Source organism: Cimex lectularius, unplaced genomic scaffold (genome assembly GCF_000648675.2).
Source record: "Cimex lectularius strain Harlan isolate CLEC.00 unplaced genomic scaffold, Clec_2.1 scaffold10, whole genome shotgun sequence".
NCBI classification, from domain to species: Eukaryota; Metazoa; Arthropoda; class Insecta; order Hemiptera; family Cimicidae; genus Cimex; species Cimex lectularius.
Window position 1 is genome coordinate 383,861 of NW_019392665.1, and position 20,046 is coordinate 403,906.

General features: G+C 37.0%; 2 protein-coding genes across 3 annotated transcripts; both read right to left on the reverse strand.

Moving 5' to 3' along the window:
• Positions 1 to 838: 838 nt before the first annotated feature.
• Positions 839 to 10,552, reverse strand: LOC106667335 (zinc finger protein 70-like). Its single transcript, XM_014395225.2, has 5 exons — positions 10,082 to 10,552; positions 9,621 to 9,725; positions 5,489 to 5,859; positions 4,698 to 5,429; positions 839 to 4,634 (listed from the first exon to the last, which is right to left on the reverse strand). The coding sequence occupies exons 3-5, from the start codon at positions 5,855 to 5,857 to the stop codon at positions 4,506 to 4,508; spliced, it is 1,230 nt and encodes a 409-aa protein (XP_014250711.1). The 5' UTR covers positions 5,858 to 5,859; positions 9,621 to 9,725; positions 10,082 to 10,552; the 3' UTR covers positions 839 to 4,505.
• Positions 10,553 to 14,950: 4,398 nt separating this feature from the next.
• LOC106667317 (probable RNA helicase armi) lies at positions 14,951 to 18,156 on the reverse strand. Of its 2 annotated transcripts, none has more exons than XM_014395194.2 (2): positions 18,035 to 18,156; positions 14,951 to 17,938 (listed from the first exon to the last, which is right to left on the reverse strand). In XM_014395194.2, exon 2 carries the CDS (start codon positions 17,914 to 17,916, stop codon positions 15,001 to 15,003), a length of 2,916 nt encoding a protein of 971 aa, XP_014250680.1. In that variant the 5' UTR covers positions 17,917 to 17,938; positions 18,035 to 18,156; the 3' UTR covers positions 14,951 to 15,000. The 2 variants fall into 2 exon arrangements, with proteins under 2 accessions (XP_014250680.1, XP_014250678.1); XM_014395192.2 differs by having other exon boundaries at positions 17,995 to 18,156.
• Positions 18,157 to 20,046: the final 1,890 nt, after the last annotated feature.

Sequence of the window (20,046 nt, forward strand, 5' to 3'; positions counted from 1 at the left end):
CTTCTGTACACCACCGTCAAGTCAACCTGCTTCCCCCAAACACAAGTTCCTCATCTAAGCATAAAATTTATGGTATTACTTTCCTCAATCTATCGGGAATCCACAATTTGAGTGAAATACAGCTGGTGAACCTGGGTTGTTTACAAAACCCGGATGTCAATGTAATTTTTTTTTTTTTAACTGCCCTTCGTTATTCTGTTCAATGTTAGAATACAGCGGTTTCGTGCCGTTGTAAACAAGAATAAATCCTGTTTCGCTTGTCTGAAAAGATAATATTTATATAAAAGAAAGACGGGAAAATAAATGGGTTTGAAAGGGGAAGAAACAAGAACGAAAGGTTAAATACAATTTTTTTTTAAATTCTACACTATTTTATTCAGCGTTGCTTTTTGTTTTTTTCCAAGCAAAAAAAAAAAAAAATCGATTACATCACAAAATTTTCCAAATACAGCGATTTATTTAAGGTAAAAGAAAACTCCTGTACAAAGGATGGGAAAATTTAAAATTTTAAACGTTGACAACTTACCGAAACGGTCGATTTTTCTCCCCCCCCCCCAGTTGATCATACCGCAAAAAAGAGAAAAAAACCTACATGACTAGCTACGGAAAAAATTATTTTAAACAATTTTCCTTAGATTTTTGATTTTTTTGTCTTAAAAACAAACTAAGAAATCAAAAATAAAGAGAGCAAGGTTTGCAAAATAAAAGAATATCACATCAAATTTAAATCTATAATGGAAAAATGAAAGATTTTCTAGTTTCAACCCCTTGTATTTAGAAAAATAATAAACAATCCCATTTGTTCTTTCGTTTTGTCCTATACCACACAGTTTTTTTTTAAATTTCGCATTGGCCTGAAACCCAACTTGATACACTCCCTATCAAAGAAATCGCAACAACTATAAATCACGAGATTTAAATAAAAGATCAGTTTTTCTCGGTTCCTTCCAGCCGGTTTTTACCTTTTGTTAACCCTGGGTGGCCATTTATTGCAATTTTCTTTACTCTATAATTTTTTTGTCATCACTCTACATCACTAATCTCCTCATGGTTAGTCAGTTTAAAGAGCTATAAAAATGCACAGGTAGAAAAAACGGCTAAATTTATACGAATACCATTTATTAAAGTGGAAACACAATTCAACAGCTTCTGATTAAAAACTTGCTGGTATTCTGAAAAATCTGGAGTCGACAGTTAGAAGAAAGGTCAAAAAGAAATCCGATCCGATAAGCCGTATTATTTGATGGAGCGAGTTGGAAATGACGTTTGGAAAAGGTTCTGTTTTCCGAGGATGAGGGGGAAGGATTTCTTGAAAGGCTTGTAGACATGATTCTAGATTGTGTAGTGCCTTTTATGATTTTCTTAAGACTATCATTGCTTATAATGATCGGGCCTTGAACTACTTTTAAGACAAGTTTCAGAGCTGGCTGAATTTCAGGAATGGTACTCAGAATAAATTTTTTTATAATGAATATGGCCAAAAAAAAAAATGGATGCAATCATTAAAGCCAGTGATTTTTGAGATTTTTTCTTGACTGGGAGTGTATTAAAAAAAATAAATAAATAAATAAAAATCCAACATGCTCAGATTATTTTTTAAAATTTTTTTTTACCCATCTAACATGATAAATACTGCATTACAACGTATAAATCCATTTTATTCTTTTTCCTTTTAAATATTTTTAATTCATATAGTTCTATGTTTTATTATACATACGTTCTAGTATTTATTATTTTTGATAATTCCCTTCACGCCACAGGTCTCGGCTTCAGGCCTTTGAAACACGGTTTACTCACTACCTCAATCCTGATTTATTAATTTTTTTCAATATTCAAAAGTGATTTTTTTTAAATAATGTTAACAGGGTCTGTTTCTTAAACGAAGCGGCTGAAAATATAAACCGTGGTTGTTTTGGTGCCTTTGAACAACACAATCATCAAAATACAAATAGTTTTAAAAAAACACTAGAAAATGAATTCAATGTTTTGAAATCTCTGAAATTGTAAATAAAAGATATATTTAAAAAAATTCTACGGATCTTTGAAATGAAAACGATTTGGAATAAATTTGATAAACGGACGCCACCTACATGCGCGTCTCAAAGAAGTAACTTTTAAGAAATGACAAACTTACAGGCGGAAGCTTGAGATCTTCATTTCATACCGGTTGAGATATCTGGCGTCTGACTAGGACGTGCTAGAGAGAAATATCCCGCACGCGACTCAGTCTGGCACCTGTGGCATTGAATGGTTGAAAAAGATAAAAGATTTAAAATAAAATCAACGAAGAAATAAAAAATTATGATTTTCTTTTAGAAAAATTACAATGAAAATTTAAGTTTATTTTTTATAACAATAAATTTTAACGTGGAAGACTGATTTCCTTTATCAAAATCTTTTTTTTTTATCAGGACGGAAAAGAAACAAATTTAGAACAATACAAAGGCACTAAATAAAAATTTACAAAAAAGAAAAAAAAAGAATCATTACTGATTAACAAATAATTTTTAAATGGTTAAACATTTACTTTGTTTCCTACATATAAAAATGTATTATATATTGTCCTACTATCTAGTCTAAATTTATTATTCGGTTTTTATCTTTCCGTCATAGCACCGCGGAAGGGGGGGGGATTGAATTAAAACAACAGGGGGTGGATTATTAACCCTTTAGCTACCGATTTAAAACATTTAATATAAAAAAGAAAAAATAATAATCCACACGTTCATTGGAAGTTCCATTTTGAAAGTTGTTAAAAGGTGTTTTTTTTTCTTTATACGAGGATATTTTAACTACGAGGTTGAACTCTCGGCACGTAAAAAGAAAATATCTCATTTGTATGTCCATTTTCAATTCAGGGATGGATTAACTTACACACGAGGATGGCTGCCGAAACATTAGTGAAGATAAGCAGGTCAAATTCGGTAATGACCAAATTTGAAGGTTGTTCACTTCGTAGACAACATTAAGAAAATGTCACGATTTGGAAAACTTTTTAAAAAGTTTTCTTTGCCTAAAAGTTCAAAACTCGCCGATTATCACCTTTAAAAAATGGAGCTTTTTATTTATTAATTTTTTTAATCACTAGCCTTCCGAACCACAGCTAAAAGGGTTAAAAAACAAAAAAAAACGGCTGGACGATTTTTGAAACTATTCCCCCCCTTAGAGAAATGAAGATTCAAATCGAGGCCGAATTCCATATCTCGAATACCCTATAAAAAAATCTAACTTAAAATTTTTTCCCTTACAAAATGAAAAACAAATATTTCATTATATCGAAAGGAAAAAAAAAAAAATTGCACACACAGACACACACATGAAAAATACAGCCGACTTATCACATATCAAAATCCAATCCTTCATCGTAAGACAGAATTAAAAACAAAATTTAAAAAACCGGAAGCCCGAGGACGATTGAAAAAAAAATTGTTACGATGATTTAAAAAATAAAAATTTAAAAAGCCAGGTACCTAACGATGCCATTTGTTACAAAATCTCCCTTCCTTCGTATACTTATTATCATTTTAATATATAATAATGTTAATATTAACTCTTATAAATATATATTTTATTTAATAAAAAAAAGTTTTAAAAGGGAAAACTCATGCGCCGCCCCACAGATTTTCACCTCTTTTCTTTCTAAAAGCTAAGGCGATAAAAATCTACATAATTTTTTTGTGTGTTTTTGTGAGTATTAATAGGCCTTTAGGGCGGGTAGAGAGACAAATAAAAAATAAAATAAAATAAAAAAATTGAAATAATTTTTTTATCTTTTGAACTATACGGGCAGAAATAACACCAGACTAGCCGAACTATTCTAGGCACAGATGGGTCTTTATTTTTTTTCTTTTGTTTTTTAAATCTAATTTTACGTTAATAGGCACTACTGTTAACGCTACCGATATAAATTTTCTCTCTCGCTATATTCAATTGTTGTATATAGAAAGAAAAAAAAAAAAAAAATCACCACGACAATTTGGACGTAATGCCCTCATCGAATGACGATTTATTACACGGACAGCATGACAAATATAATTAATTCAGTTCAATAGTATTTCAATTTTTTCCCCCAAAATTTAATTGCTATCACGGTAAATTCAAAATTGAAAAATTTATTATTTAACTCATCGTTGTGTATTTTAATTTTTTTATGCATATAATCTTTTGTTTAAAAAAATCACAATTCTACATTGTATTGTATTTCATTATTTTTTTGTATTTAGGTCTAAGGTCTACTAGGTCCTAAAGATTTATTTAAAATCGCCTAAAAAATTATTGTGATTCTTTTTTGTTTTAATTATTAAGATATAATTAATTAATTAGTTTGAATTAACCATCCGACACATTCAAATTTAAAAAATCAACATTTAACATTTAAAAAATTTAACAATTAATAATAAAATTAACATTAAAAAAAGCATATTTTGTTTGTTCTCTTTGATTGTTACGATTTTTAAAACAGTGATGTTAAGACTTAACGGTGCTTTTTTTTTCCTTTTTAATTTTTAATCACCAATGTGCTTCTTGTAGTGGCGGACTAGTTCTTGTTTTGTCACGAATCTTGCCGCGCACACATCACAGATGTAAGGCCTCACTTGAGAGTGTTTCCTTTGAAAATGCTCCATCAGGTTGACCTGGAATATTTATTTTGTTATTGTTTAAAAAGAAAAAAAAAATTGATTTTAAAAATTATATACCTTGTGTCTAAAAGACTTATCACAAACAGAACAGACGAACGGCCTGACGCCAGTGTGTATCGTCGAATGTACCTCGAGGCTGCCCCTTGTCGCAAAGTTTTTCATACAGACCGTACATTTGAACTCTGGCCTGCCTTTGCCTGTAGGACGTCGAGCGTCTTGCTCCTGGGCGTCTTCGGATGATTGAGGTTCAGCCTGGATGGCCACGGCGGCCGGCTGGGCATCCGCCTGGGTGCATATATGCGCCTCGCCTTCGACTACGTGTGAAGCGCACTGGCCGCACTTGGCCAGCGTGACTTCGCAACCCTCAGACATCTTGTGCTTCTGGAAAGCCGGGAAGGACTTGAACGGCCTGTTGCAGAGGTCGCACGATAGGAACGTGTCCATCGTGTGCGTCTTCTGGTGGCGAAGGAGCTTGTCAACCTGCGTGAAGCCTTTGTTGCAGATCTGGCAGACGTGCGGCCTGAGGGCCGTGTTGTGAACGGCCTTGTGTCGGCTCAAAGCAGATGAAAACGAATATGACTTGTTGCACTGCCTACACTTGAAGAGTTTATCTCCACCGCGGCACCTTCTCGATTTTACTTGCGCCTGTTCCTGTATCTGCGGTAACAATATCGCCCCGTTATCTTGTTTAACTGTAGAATCCTGTGCGATCGTTGCTATCGGGTACAAAGGTGGGGCAACCAAGTTGAATTCGTTATGAATTTGTTCGACATAACCTCCATTCAAATTCTTTAAAAAAAAATAAATAAATAAAAAAATACATTAATTTTTTTAAATTTTTTTCTTACATTTTCTTCGGAATCTTCTTTAATAATGACCTCAGGCGTGAATTTGTTCATATCCCAGGGCTCGCCCTCTAGAGACTCCGTGTCCGAGCTCTGTTCCGACTTCAGACTGGCTCGTAGGGCCGAGTCCGAACGTTCGCAGAGTAGTTTGAACTGGTAGGACCGGTCGACCTGGTTCAGGCAACTGGCGCAGACGCTGTTTGGTAGGCCGTCACCTTCGGCCAGCTTCACCTGGGCGCAGGACATGATTCGGTGAGGGAGGGACGCCTCACCGTGCGCCGGTTGCGAGGCGCCGACTCCGAATATCGGACACATCACCTCCTCCCCCTTGAGGCAGAGCCTGCATACTTTTGACAAGTCGATTCCTTCCATTCCTTTAAAAACAAAAGAAAATAATTCGGACTCGTTTGACAACTTTAACATTACTAATTCCAAATATATAAAATCTTGAACTAGAATCACACTGAAAGGCTACTAGGGGAAGAAAAAAGAACGTTTAAAACTGTATTGAAAGAATCAAAACCTAAAAGACCTAATTATCTGTTTTAGGGGGTTTTGGAAGGATCTTTCTCTGACAGTTCCAGCCTTCAAACTCTTTAAAATAGTATTCTCTTCCCTTTAACCTCTAGGAGATCCAACTGGGGACACTAAAAGTACCTGCCTGGCAGAAAAATCAAAAAAACCGAATCCTGACTAGTGAGGTCGGGTGCTCTGCCTTGCTCGGCTAATTGTCGATTTCCTTGTCCACTTTGATTGCACAAATATTCATTCGCAAAGTAGCCCAACTCAAAGCATCCACACATTTGGGAATCAAATGTACTGTACATAAATCAATTGTACTCATTAATGAACTATTATTTTATTATTATTTTTTTTTTTTATAATAAACGATTCCTAACTATATAGATGTATTAATGAAAGAACAATATAGGATTGTTTCTATTGGTTAACAATGGACTGGCCCGACACAACAGTCTTGGAGTTCATCGATCAATTTGAACCAAAAATTTTAAAAGCTTCTCTTCCGAATCGCAAAAATCAGAAAGAGTTAGACTAGTGGAAACGGATCAAAAGTAAAGCCACGTACCCACTGGGTAGCACTCCACGATCCTGTAACCACTTCAAGTGGAGGCGAGGCCACAAACACGGTCACTCTGCAAGAGATCCGCAGTGTTCACCCGAACGTGGAAGGATAAAAATGTCGTCCGAGATAGTGGCTAGTGCAGCATATACATTCATCCACTATTTGGCTAAAGATTATAGAAATTGGTGAGCAAATTTTTATAAAAAGAGAGCTGACCATGACTTTCTGTTGGACCTAAAATCGCAAGAATTAAGCGTCACTACAAGAATTATTTTACGAATGACTTCCTCTACTTTGAAGATCTTTTAAAATTGGTAGCACCAGCACAAAAAAAAAAAAAAAAAAAAAAAAAAGTTCTGAGATGCTATATCGGCTCAGGGTAAGCTCGCCAAGAGCGGTAGACACTGCATTCCCCTTTGAGTTCGCCCAAAAACCAACAGCCATTGGAACTGTTACACACTCCGATCGCAGAAGCACACACACACTAAAGACAAACCTGGTTTGCCATTGGTTCGCAAACATAGTGGGTACGCAGCTTAAGATCAGTGACTGATTTGTGACCGAGTCAGTAGCCATTACACAAAACAGTAACCTCAGCTTCACAATTGCCCACCTCGAATCATTGCAAGCTGAGGAGCTGTTTCTGCACGGACTGTGTTGGCAAACGGCCAAAATATTCGGCGAATACCGGATGCCTGGAGCTGCCTTAAAGAGAAAACCTTCAGAGCCTGGTTGCAAACTGATACAAGCTGGAAACCCTTTTAAAAACTCATCTGAATCAAACCACAACAAGCATAGGATGGTTACGATAGCACACAGCGCGGCTTTCAAGTTCTTTGCCTACTAGAACGAATGATACTAGGACCATAACCATACTGCAAACAAATATTCTTTACATCAGTATCAGAAAATGCCCACTACATTCTGTCACCAGCTAACACCGTAGCATACCATGCACGTTCAGTCAACAATTTGCTGCCGAGAATATTTTGCAGGCCCGCTCCGTGTATGACACATCCGGTCTACTGCATTGCTGTCCCGTTCCACACTAATTCATTTACGATTTTTCCGTACAATTCATTAAATTTGAAGGATGTCCTGCGAAAATATTGGAGAAACTTTTCTTCATCATCAATTAGGTGCCTATACAACGTCCAATATTCGCTCTCAGTTTTTTGATTTCGAAGAGATTCATGAATCCAGAGGCGTCTTTTTTTTTTTTTTTTTTTGTATTTCTTTTCCTTGTCCAAAATAATGGCAATCAGGCAATCATTGCCAATTCTCATATAGATAATTTTCTAATAGCCGTATTCTATTTAACAAAATTCCCTCCACACCCGAAAACAAAAGTTCACAAACGACGTGCCACTAATTTCATAAAACAAAAGAAATGTACAACAGCGACTGAAGCAGGACGGCTACAAAATGGTTTTTATTTATTTATTTATTACATCAACGGCAAGCAGCCAATTTTACAACAGTACATATACTTCAATTAATTAAGGTTTTTCGTTGAGATAAAAAAAGTCAGTGTCACGAGCGGGATTCGAACCCACGACCTTCGGCTTATACACCACTACTCTAACCACTTGAGCTATCATGACTTTGATCCACTCAGGTACTACTGCACTTCCCATCTCAACACCACCATTTTGAATTTTCCCTCCTTTTTGCCATTTTTCAACACACATACTCAAAGTATGTGGAGTTACACAGCTTTAATTTTGATAAGAGAAGAACAGAATAAGTCCAGATCACTATTTACGTTATTAGCTTTAGGACATATTCTAGGAATGGGAGCATTTTTTAGGTAGTTGTTTTACAAACTGGTATAAAGAATGGAGGAGTGAATCTGGTACATTAAAATATATCTTCTCTAACAATTCAGGACAACTAATCATATTCCTTAGAAGTTTTATAAGAAAAACAATATCAATCTACGATCTTCTAATGAACTAATGTTCAGTACATTTCTAAGAGTTTCATAGAAATCCGACTAGAATTTAGACCAAGTTTGTAAGAACAGTATTTAAGAAATTTGTTTTGAACAGATTTAAGTCTATATATATAAGTATGATAATAAGGTGACCACACTACTGAGCTAAACTCTAAGATTGGCCTTATCAGAGTAAAAAACAATATTTTTAGTCAAAATATACTGTTAAAGTCCTGCGTATTTCTTTTCAAGAAACTAAGTAGTTTCAAACATGTATTAATAGATTCAATATGCAGACTAAAAGAAAGAGAGAAATCAAAAGATACACCTAGGTCCTTCATATTATTTAAAGCTATTAGTTCTAAATCATAGACATTATAGTTAAATTGTAATGGACTAAGTTTCTTATGATAATGGTCAACATTGCATTTATCAATATTAAAGTCATATAATTTAGATCACACCATCTGACTTGATTATGTCTTGTTGTAACATTTAACAGTCTTCAATAAATTATTTTAAATACTTTGAGATCGTCCTCGAACAACTTAAATTGACTATTTGTAAAATACTTAACAATATCATTAACAAATATATTAAATAACAAAGGCGCCACCTTGTGGAATACCAGAGGTGACAGATATTGGTTCAGATTCCATAGTATCTATCTTTACAATTTGAGTTCTGTTAATCAGAAAATCTCTCAACAATTCCAGCAGGCCCCCTTGAATACCAATCGCTTCTAGCTTAGAGCAGAGAAGTTCATGGTTAACTTTATCAAAAGCTTTGCTGAAGTCAGTATAAATGACGTCGACCTGGCATGCAGTTTCAAAAGTTTCGAGTATGCTATGCTGTTAAGTTAACAGCAGTGCTTACACAGTTACCCCTTGCAGTGGGCATGTAGTGACAAGAGCGGTTATTTTTTTTCGTGCCTGACACGGTCCTAGTATGATACGTTCTACTGGGCAAAGACCTTAAATCTGATTTGACCTTGAGGAAAATGAAAACTGTCCAATCGTGTATTTTATTTATTAGATTTAATTGATCAGATTAAAGATTGATACTTTAAGATGTTTTTTTCGTGTTAATGGTGTGTATAATAATGGTTTAAATACCTTTATTTTGAGAACGTTCTCTCCATTTTTTTTTCTTTCTGTTTTTTTGTCAAATGATCTGTTATTCACCGGTTATTTTCTTCCGTAGTTCGCCTCCCGTTCCATCTAAAAGATGAGAGGAAAAACGAGATGAAATTTGATAAGTTGTCTTAGGCAGGGTAGAGAGGAGAGAAAATGTAAGTAAAAACTCGGCCTTTTTTCCATGTTAAAAATGATCCACAAGGTCATCCGAGATTGATTTTTCCATCCTCTCCCCCGGCCGGAATTTGCATGCGGGGGATTTTAATTATAATTATGAATCGGGTGGGTTAAAATAATAATAACAATAATAATAATAAAATTTTAAAAAATGTTCCTGGCGGCGGGTCCGGGAGAGCCGAGCTCTTCAAGAGTACCAGGGCATCGCCCGGCGTCCCGGGATCTCAATCCGCCGGCCTCGCCTGTCAGAGAAAACCACTCACTTCTTTCGATTTCCTTAGGGCCGTCCGCCGATCCCTGTCCTCTCCCTCGGCGATTAACAAACATGTAATCCGCCGGTTCTGTCGGGGTAAAAAAAAATCCGTGATGGAAAAAAGGTTATAAAACAATAAGGCGCGTTATTTAAAAAAAAAAACTCCCGATTTTCGTAAGGGAAAATTCGGTGTAAACTTATCCGCGCCCGTTTGGCACCCCCGGGGCGGTCTTTTCCTCCCGGTGTTAACGAGGCGTCGATACGCAAAAAAACCTCGGCGGGGACGAAAAAAAAAGTGGGAAAAAAGGAGAAAAAAACCCACCAAGAGGTTTAACTCCTGCTAAAACTCCATTTTATTTAATGAGAAAAATGATAGACCGCGCTACCGATTTTCAAGGTTGGACGGGCCAAAGGGTAGCGGAGGGTTTCCCTCCACCAAGGGAAAAACGCCCTTCTGGAACTGGAGGGAAAATTCTGGAAAAGGTGACCCTGAGAAGGCCATTGGTCGTCGGAACTTCTGGACGGGGTTTTTTCCCCGGTTGTCCAGAGCGTTCCGGGTCCTCCGCACGCAGCACTACAAAGCGCGGGACTTTCAAACCCTTGCTTTCAGAAAAATGGATATCCCCTGGAAAACAAGAAGGGTAAAGCACATCATGAATCGTTATATATTATTTATTACACTAATAAGCAAAAAATTCCACCCATTTATAATATAACTTACTAATTAATCTATGAAAGACATTGTTGAACGCAACTTTAACCTGAAAAAGCATACTGGGATGGCACTAATAGATGTTGAAAAGGCACACTGTATCTGGCACAGGAATCTGTTTTTATTTTAATTCAAGCGAATTTTCCCAAGTACTTTACTCTATAAAAAGCAACTTAGATAATAGAAAATTCCATATAGTAAAGCTTTTTCATCAGTGAGATCTATCTCAGCTGGAGTACCTCAGGCATCCGTCCTGGGACCTATTTTATTTAACATATAAAATAATGTAACTAAAACGAAAACTAAATGTAATTATGCATTGTACGCAGATGATTCAGCAATCTTTACCTCGTCATATAGAATGGATACCATTGCCAATCATATCTCCACTTAAGAAATGCTTCAAACACTTTCTCAAATGGCAAATTAGACCCAATGAAACTAAAATCAAAATTATATTGTTTACTAAACGTAGGCCAAACGTCAATAAATTTCTTGCAAACAGCAGAATACTCCTTGGAAAAAAAAGAATTAAAATACTAGGGATAATTTTGGATTCAAAGTAGCATGTTAATAAAGTGAGTGACAAGGGATTGGGTATAATTTAGAGTTTATTCCCTCTTTTAAACAAGATGTCAAAGCTTAGCGGAGCAAATAAAAGAAATGTAATTTATTATCTTTACATTAGATCAGTATTACTGTATGTAGCTTCGGTATGGTCAAACATGTATAATACTATTTTAAGTTACATACAGTCCAAAACAAGTTTCTAAGGTTGATTGGTTTTCTTTCCTAATTGGACTCCAATAGATTTTTTACATTCCACATTAAACTTTTCCAGTGCATCAACATAAGTATTACTAAATGTTTTGTTTCCTCCTGTGTAAAAATAGTCGCCCATGTATTAAAACTATTGTAAACTATGTCACTAATCTTCTGTGGCATAGGAACGCACACTACTAACGAGTATGTCAGACAGAAGGACAAAAAGAAAATGAAGGAACAATGGAATTCATTCATTGGACACAGGCAATCTTAAATTTCGCAAGAAAAGAAATTATGTGCCAGAGGAAGCAGGGATAAACTGCGAATCCTAATAGGATTGTTAACAGGACACTGCAATCTATTCCAGTGCCTCAACACAAGTTTACAGTATTACTAAATGTTTTGTTTCCTCCTGTGTAAATAATAGTCGCCTGCATATTAAAACTATCGTAAACTATATGTCACTAATCTTCACACTAAAAGAAGGTTGGAATAATCCAAGACATATGCCGATTCTGCAAAGAGGAAGAGGAGACACCAACACATCTATTAACAAACTGCAGTGCTGCACTTGCCCACAGGAGGAAGTGTTTTGGTGACACAACAACAACAAACAATGTGACCAAAGAAGAGATTCAACCACTGAAACCAGGCCTGTTAATCAAGTTGAAATAGAACTCACCGATGTGCTTTAGGCAGAGAACGGGGGATACAATAGCTCTTAAACGGTGCAGTATATTACACCCCGACTATTACATCTACATCTGTCACTGCAATACAAAAGATAAACTGACAGGCAAAAAATTCCACCCACTTGTAATATAACTTGATTTGTATGTATTTACGCTCGTTTGGTAAGGGTGGTATGAAATGAAGGTTAAGGTAAAATTGGGGGGGGGGGAATTATCCCTAGGATATTTATGCTTATTTGCTATTTCGATGGGCGCACCTTTGAAGTTCCAAGCCTGCCGCCTTTTTTTTTAAAACCATCGTTTTGGACTTGCTGAGATTTACTGAAAGATTCCAGTTGTCAGAGTACGCCCCCAACACATTGATATTTTTTTGCATTGTAGTTGGCGAGTTGGCCAGGATTACATCATCAGCGTATAGTAGAATCTGTACTATGGTCTTTCCACAGTGAATTCCATATTCCAAATAATCAGGGAGATAATCCAGGAAGAGTGATGTCCATAATTAATTTTCTAGATTTTTTTACATAAAAGTCAATCTTTAATAAATAGAAGAATTTTTTTACCTCAAATTGAAAACATTCCGTTAAAATCTGATGTTAAATCTATTGGTAAGCCTACACTGTCCTATTCTTAGGCCCAAGTGTTTAACCTCAAAAAGAAACATTCTACTCACAATTTGTCTGAAATCTGCGTTGAAAACTTGTAAATTACTTGTATAATCTGAACATTTAATATTTTATATCTGGATCATTATTTAACCTTTTATATTGAACTTGATATAATTCTTTTATAACCATTTTTTAATAGTTTAACCTCTTTCTTAATTTCCCTCCAGTTTTGCGAGTTAACCTCACGCCATTCTATGAGACAGTTCAAGTCGTGAACTTTGTGATGAAATGTCCAGGAACAGAATCTGAATGCGGCTGTCCTGTTAGCGAGACGATTACCGCAATGTTCCATCATTCGTACGAATAAGGTAAGACGTTCACTTTTCAAAGTTTCCCTAATGATAGAAAGATTTCCTTAAGGGAAATTGGTTAATCCGAGCCAGGAGAGTTTCTACATCCAAGTTGAGCTGATTTTTCATATGCTGAGTTAATTAAATTTAAGTTCTGAATTCTTACACTTAAAAGCTTTGACTGAATAAATAGGAGCGATATTTTACCAAATTTGGGACAGTTTTAACAGCTAAAAACAAAAGCGGTGTTTCATGAACATCGAGCGACTTCAGAACGATTCGGAAGATTTTTTTAAATAAAAATCCCTTAATTTGATAGATTTTCTGAAATCTGTGGGCTGTTTGCCTGTTGTATTCTTAACACAGAGAGTTGGGATTTTATGATACTTTTTGTTTTCAAATTCAGTCAGTGCCTCAACCTGCTTAAAACCCTCATATACACAAGGTGGTGGTACTGCTTGTCGCTTATACCACTAATTGTGAAATAAAACCTGACATTCAAATAATTTACTCTAAGAATCTAAAATTTCAAATTTAAAATCACCGAATAAAAAGGATCTTTTCTTTGAAAGTATCTTTTAGAGAAAATCCTCTATTTATTCAATAGAAATATTCTTGACTCCGAAAGCACCAGAATCTCAGAGAAATCCTCCTCATTTCAATGGAAAACACAGCTTTTACTGAACACTTCCTTTTATCCACAAGCTATACTGGCAAAATAAATCACAACAATCGCACTGATCCTACTAGGACAACAAAGAGTCCATTTTCTGAAAGTACCAATCTTTTAGAAAAAATCTAATAAGGCTGAAATGAAGCCCTTTCTTCGACCAGACTTTCAAAAAACAAGTTTTCTCTGAAAGTTTATTTTTAAAGAAATCTTCCATTTATTCGATATTACATTCCATTTAATTCTAGTATTAAAAAAACAAAAAACAAAGTGATGGAGCTACATTTTCTCTGAGAGCGCCAGCCTTTCAGAGAAATACTTTTAAACTCTAGGTCATTTCACTGAAAGCACCTGCTTTTTGTTCAGAAGACTTCCTATAAAAGGGATACTGGCAAAAAAAATTAAAACAGCGCAGATCCCATTATGACAACCAAATGTCCTTTCTCTGAAAGTACCAGTCTTACCGAATAGAAAGTTTATTTTCTCTTAAAGTATCTTTTAGAGGAATCCTACATTTATTCAACAGTGATTCTTGCCATAAAAAAAGAAAGTGAGGAATCTAATTTCCTTCAAAAGAAAAAAAAACACACAATGCCACTGATCGCATTAGGACAAAAGAATCCTTTGACTGAAAGTACCAATCTTTTGGAGAAAAAAATCCTGTACCAATGGTCAAATACGGCTGAAATGAGGCCCTTTCTTTGATTAGACTTTCAGAAAACAAGCTTTCTCTGAAAGTTTCTTATTAAAGAAATCCTCTATTTATACGATATTACATGACATTTAAATATTGCACTAAAAAAAGCAAAGTGAGGGAATCTATCTTTCTCCGAGAGCACCAGCCTTTTGGAGAAATACTTTAACTCTTGATAATTTCACTGAAAGCACCTGTGGTACATCAGACTTTCTTTAAAGGCAAAAATAAATTAAAACAATGCCACTCATCCCATTAGGACAACGGAGAGTACTTTCTCTGAAAGTATCGGTCTTTTTGGAAAAATCCTGGAAAGAAAATAAATAGATATTTTCTTTAAAATTATATTTACAGTTTTCTTTTTAATGGAAAATAAAAATTACTTTTGGTTACTTACAATTGTCGAAAATGTTCAAAAAATGACAATAGAAAAATAAATCATTCGCAATATTTACAAATAGTCTGCCAAAGTTGGTTACAGCTGACGTACTGCTTGTTGCCAACGATTATGTTAAGAACCCTTGCCCTGCTCAGCGCCACATTCATTTTATTCCGTTCTGTAATAAACTCTGGGAGTCCTCTGCTTATGTCCCTCGAGCTCCGTACGATCGAGAATATCATCACGTCCCTCTCCGCGCCCTGGAACTCCTCGACCGAGCCCACCTTGGGCGAGTAGACGTTGAGGCTCTCGAGCCTTTTTGATATCATTTTCGACTGGAGGGCATAAGGTGTTATGATCCCAATCTGATCAGGCGTGACCACTTCGTACAGCTCATTGAGCAAGAGCAAAATCTTGGCTATCTCCGCCCTGTTGAAGTACGACCAACTGTCTTTCACCTGTTCCTCGACACCTTCAACGTCGATAAAAACCAAAGATTTATTCACCAAATGTACATTTTCAAGTGTGATCTTTCTAAGAAGATCCGCTTCGATGCTCTCGTCATTTAAGTAAGGCTTTAATTCACCTTGGTAAAAAATATCACTAGTCATTTTTACAAGTTTAGGCAGGGCTCTGTAGTTGATGACGAGTTGGGTCATAATCCTTCTATCGTAGCCGAGCGTGTCTGGGTGCTTTTCGATGTCTTTCGAATAAGGTTTCATCCTTGATAATCTCGCCAGGAAGGAATCCTTGAAACCGAACATCCTGGAAAGCCTGGACATGACTACGGGCCCAAGCTGATTCGGATCGCCTGCGAGTATGAACTGCGCATTTTCCTTGTCAAGGAACGACAACGGGATCAGCGTCTCCGGCTCTGTCGCCTGGCCTGCTTCGTCAACGATCACATGTGTGAAATACCCGCCTGGGAACCCGATCGCGCTCAGCGTACCGATACACTGCATCGTACCCAGAGTCACTTTGTGCACTCCTATGTTATTCCTTGTAACAATCGGTACGGGTTCTTTATTCGGGATCTCTTCAAAAAGGGAAGGCACGTACGATGCGTCGATAAGGCTCGACGATATTGAACCAAGCCTGAAAGGGCTGTAACTACAAAGCCTTATTAAATCCTCTTTGGTCAATCCGGCTTCTAAGAGTTTAACACCGATTAAATCAATCGCTGAGTTAGTCGGCGCTACGACCATTAAACGAGACAAAGGGTCTTGACATAATTGTAAAATCAACTCGACAACCGTGACCGTCTTCCCCGTTCCAGGTGGTCCGCATATAATATAAGGATAAGTTTTATTTTTCTGCGAAAGTATCGATTCAACGGCCCTCTTCTGTTCTCCATTCAGCAAAGAATTATACCAAATTTTAACACAAGGCGGTTCAAAAGCGTCGGAGGTTAGAACAGTAGGAAATACTCGTCTGAGCAGGTCGTATTTGTAAACAGCGTCGACCGCGAAATGCCTCTTCCTCATAGGTGTCCTGTTCAGTATAAACTCAACAGTGTAGCAAGCCCCTTGTCTATAATCATTCATGAATTCGTCATGGAGCTTTAAAATTATCTGAGAAGGGAGTACGTCCCAGATCTTCCCCTCGTAACGCTTCTCCGCATCCCATGGTTTAGAGACGATCACCGAATCCCCAGGCATGAGATTTGAATAAGGCGAGTCGGCCTCGTATACGAGATATACGGTATCGTCCTTGGGATAAAGGCAGAAATCTTTAGTCAAAAGTTTCACATCGTTGACGCACTTGGCTTCTTCTAAAAACAAAAGCGTATGCATTTTATCGACGTAATTGTCTTTGTTTAGCTCTGGTATGAGGCAAGGGTGCATTTCCATTACCTTCTGCATAGCTGCTAGGTCTTCTCGTACGACGACGTCCACCAGGCCAGACGGCAATGCGTAAACCTTCATCTTTACATTTACATACTTTGGTATTGTAAACTTATTCCTGCCGGGTAGTGTCAATCTAATTTTATTCTTTAAACTCGTTTCATCTATTGTTTCATAGCGGATCGTACGTCGTATTTTTATATGGTTGAACGTCCAGTTGAGAGTGGCTGACGTGTTACCAGGTTTTTTACCAAGACAGAGTATTGTGTATGTGGCAACACCTCCCGGAAGGATTTGATTTTCAGGCTCGCTGACCATCCTGACATCGTCCATCGAAAACAACTCGACGTGTCCGACTTCCAAGCTGTCCTTCGAACAATTCGTAACCTTCAAGTCGACATATTTGCTCTCGCCGAGCTTCAGTTTGAAAAAAGGCATTATTGATATTTCAACTTTCTTCCTGCTGTTTTTGTAAAGGAGTGTTATACCGATGGCCCTGTAGGGATGATCCGAGCATTCCAACGCCGTGCAGAATACGGAGGAACGGACCGCAGGCGTGAACCCGACGCAGTCACTTTTTGTAAAGAAGATCTCACCGGCTATGAAACCAGTTTCGCTCGTCTTGTCGTATTCAGTGATCAGGCCTGTCACGAATCGACTCGATTTGGGAGAGATTCGCTCGACCATGCAACATCCTTCGGCAAACCGCCCCTCCAGAGAGACATAATCTCCGACCATGGGCTTGAAATCAGCAATGACGGATGACATGTCAAACTCATAACCGCCTGACACACGACACAGACCGTTCTCGATTGAAACCACCTTACCGTCTACGTTCCTGTCGTCTTGCCCAGCTCGCCTCACCTCCCTGATCTCTACGTTGCCGAATGAGTGGCACACCTTGAAAACCACCCTGTCTCCGATGCGGAACCTGTCAGTTTCCAGGGGGAAAACATAGGAATGGTCGATTTCGGCCGAATTGCAAGCAACGTAAGTTATCACCCCTGTCCTTTCCAACTGGTCCTTCTTCCTGGAAGCGTAGTAATCTCGGACTATGTCATCCTCTTCCTCAACAGGGCTGGGAGGACGGCCGAAAAGGCCGGCCAACGCCGAGGTCAAAGTTTCCAACATCGTTCAAACAAAACCCTGAAACCTTTAAAAATACAATTAAAAAATTTCCACTCAATCATAAAAATAATGTGTAATTACATAAAATCGTGTTTTATCATCTTTTCACCCAGATTTTTACCTCTACAGTCAACCGGCACATGAACCGTGTCACAATGATAAAAGAGTCAAAACAGGTGAATCGTTCTTTTACCCTAGCGGTCTTTTCTTCCGTCAAACCCTCAAATTTCTTCCATTCTCACCCTTTAACAAAAAAATTAATAACTAATTATATTTTTAAAAAAATTAAAGAACAGCATTACTAGAAAAATAAACTGAAATAAACGCCATTCTTGGCGGAGTCGTTCGTTCTTTCCCGACCGACCGACTGTGTCAGAAGTGATAAAAGATCCGCTCACTTTCCCGCATTTTTTTCAAAAATTAAACAACATAAACTATAGTTATTCAGATATCGTGAGATGCGGTCGGGTATGATGTAGGTTTCAGAAAAACATTTTCTTTATCTTGCCAACGTTTCGATCTTTTATTGAGATCATCTCAATAAAAGATCGAAACGTTGGCACGATAAAGAAAATGTTTTTCTGAAACCTACATCACACCCGACCGCATCTCACGATATCTGAATAACTATCGATTAACAGTCACTAATCTCTAACACAACATAAACTATTATTACAAGAAAAAAAAATTAAAAAAGCAGGTAAATAAGAGTTCAAGAGGAGCCTTGAGACACAGCGGAAGCAGCCAGGTATGTTGCGGTGAAAGAAACATTATGATCTGGTTAGGGTTAAATAGTCCTCTCTATGCTACCTCGACCAATATTGGTAAAGTTTAAACTTAGGTGGTTTTACCAGATCTATTATCCACCAGGCCTTATCCTTTCCCAGGAATAAGAATCCTCTGTACCTTATGAATGCCAAAACTTCATAGGTTCAGCAGTTCTGCGATGGCCCTTTGACCCGTTGGCCTATGGATCTGTGTTTCTGGGGAATCGGCCTCCTACTTGCCTTTTATGCCTTGGTCCTACTGGCCTTTGATGGATTTTACTTGCTTTTATGACAGCAGCTTTACCTTTCAGCTTTACCTTGAATGCTTTACTAGTCATAATTATCTCAGAAGCTCTTATAACATCCAGCAATCCTGGATACAACCCAACTCTACCAACTCATCTTACATTCCCAGGACCTACATCGTCTTACCATTCTGTTACCAGCTTAACTTTTCTAACCTGTACCAATAATTTTGATGGCAGATACTCCTATAAAATCCAACAACCCCTTCTAACCTCTACCAACCAACCTTTACCTTACTAGGACTTCGTGGTCCTATCGTCCTGATTCTAACACTTCTAATGCTTTTTTAGTCCTTATTATCTTAAGAGCACCTATAACATCCTGCAACCCAACATTCCTTAACCCCTACCCTACCAACTCATCTTACAAGGACTTTCTTCTTTGTCCTACCGCCCTGACAACATCGTAACCTTCCTAACACCTGCGAGTCATTCTTAGAAGTAAGGATCAACCGCTTAACCTAACTCTACTAACATTTAGTAGTAAATTTTAAGAAAAAAAAAAAAACCCGGCAAGATCTGGAGAACACAGGTATCCTTGACAAATCTTTCGGAATTGGACAGCTTAACGAAAAGCTTTACGCATTGGAGATAGGTTTAATCTTTTAAGTGCAAAAAAAGCGTAGAAAAAAAAACTAGATCGCATCTAAAAATAAAAATGTGAGATAGCACCGGACTATTCTTAGATTTATCTTAGGTTTTTTGTCCGTTATTTCGCAACAGGCGATAAATCCGATCGATAAATAAAATAGCAATATTTGACTATTGAAACAAGAAAGTTTTTAATATTTAAAAATATGTAGAAATATAGAAAAAGGGTTAACATTTTTTAAACAATTTTCCTATTGTGTGGATTGTTTTTATCGGTTGCATTTTTAAAAAAAATATAAAACAGTAAATCTTGTCGTCCTTGGATACAGGTATATAAGAAAAGGAAAGGCACGTAATGAAAAATCCATTTTTTACGATCCTGGTCGTAAAATGAAATAAACAGAAGAAGAAGAAAAAGAAAAAAAATCCCCGTGACCGTCATTTTCCCCCAGGCATGTCCCACTGTACGT

Excerpts from the sequence above, each read along its gene's own strand:
- LOC106667335 (XM_014395225.2), bottom strand. The coding sequence starts at position 5,857 with ATGGAAGGAATCGACTTGTCAAAAGTATGCAGGCTCTGCCTCAAGGGG. Across the intron at positions 5,430-5,488 it reads AAGAAGATTCCGAAGAAAAT|AATTTGAATGGAGGTTATGT; the intron begins GTAAGAAAAAAA and ends TTTTTTTTAAAG. Across the intron at positions 4,635-4,697 it reads ATAAGTCTTTTAGACACAAG|GTCAACCTGATGGAGCATTT; the intron begins GTATATAATTTT and ends TAAATATTCCAG.
- LOC106667317 (XM_014395194.2), bottom strand. The coding sequence starts at position 17,916 with ATGTTGGAAACTTTGACCTCGGCGTTGGCCGGCCTTTTCGGCCGTCCT.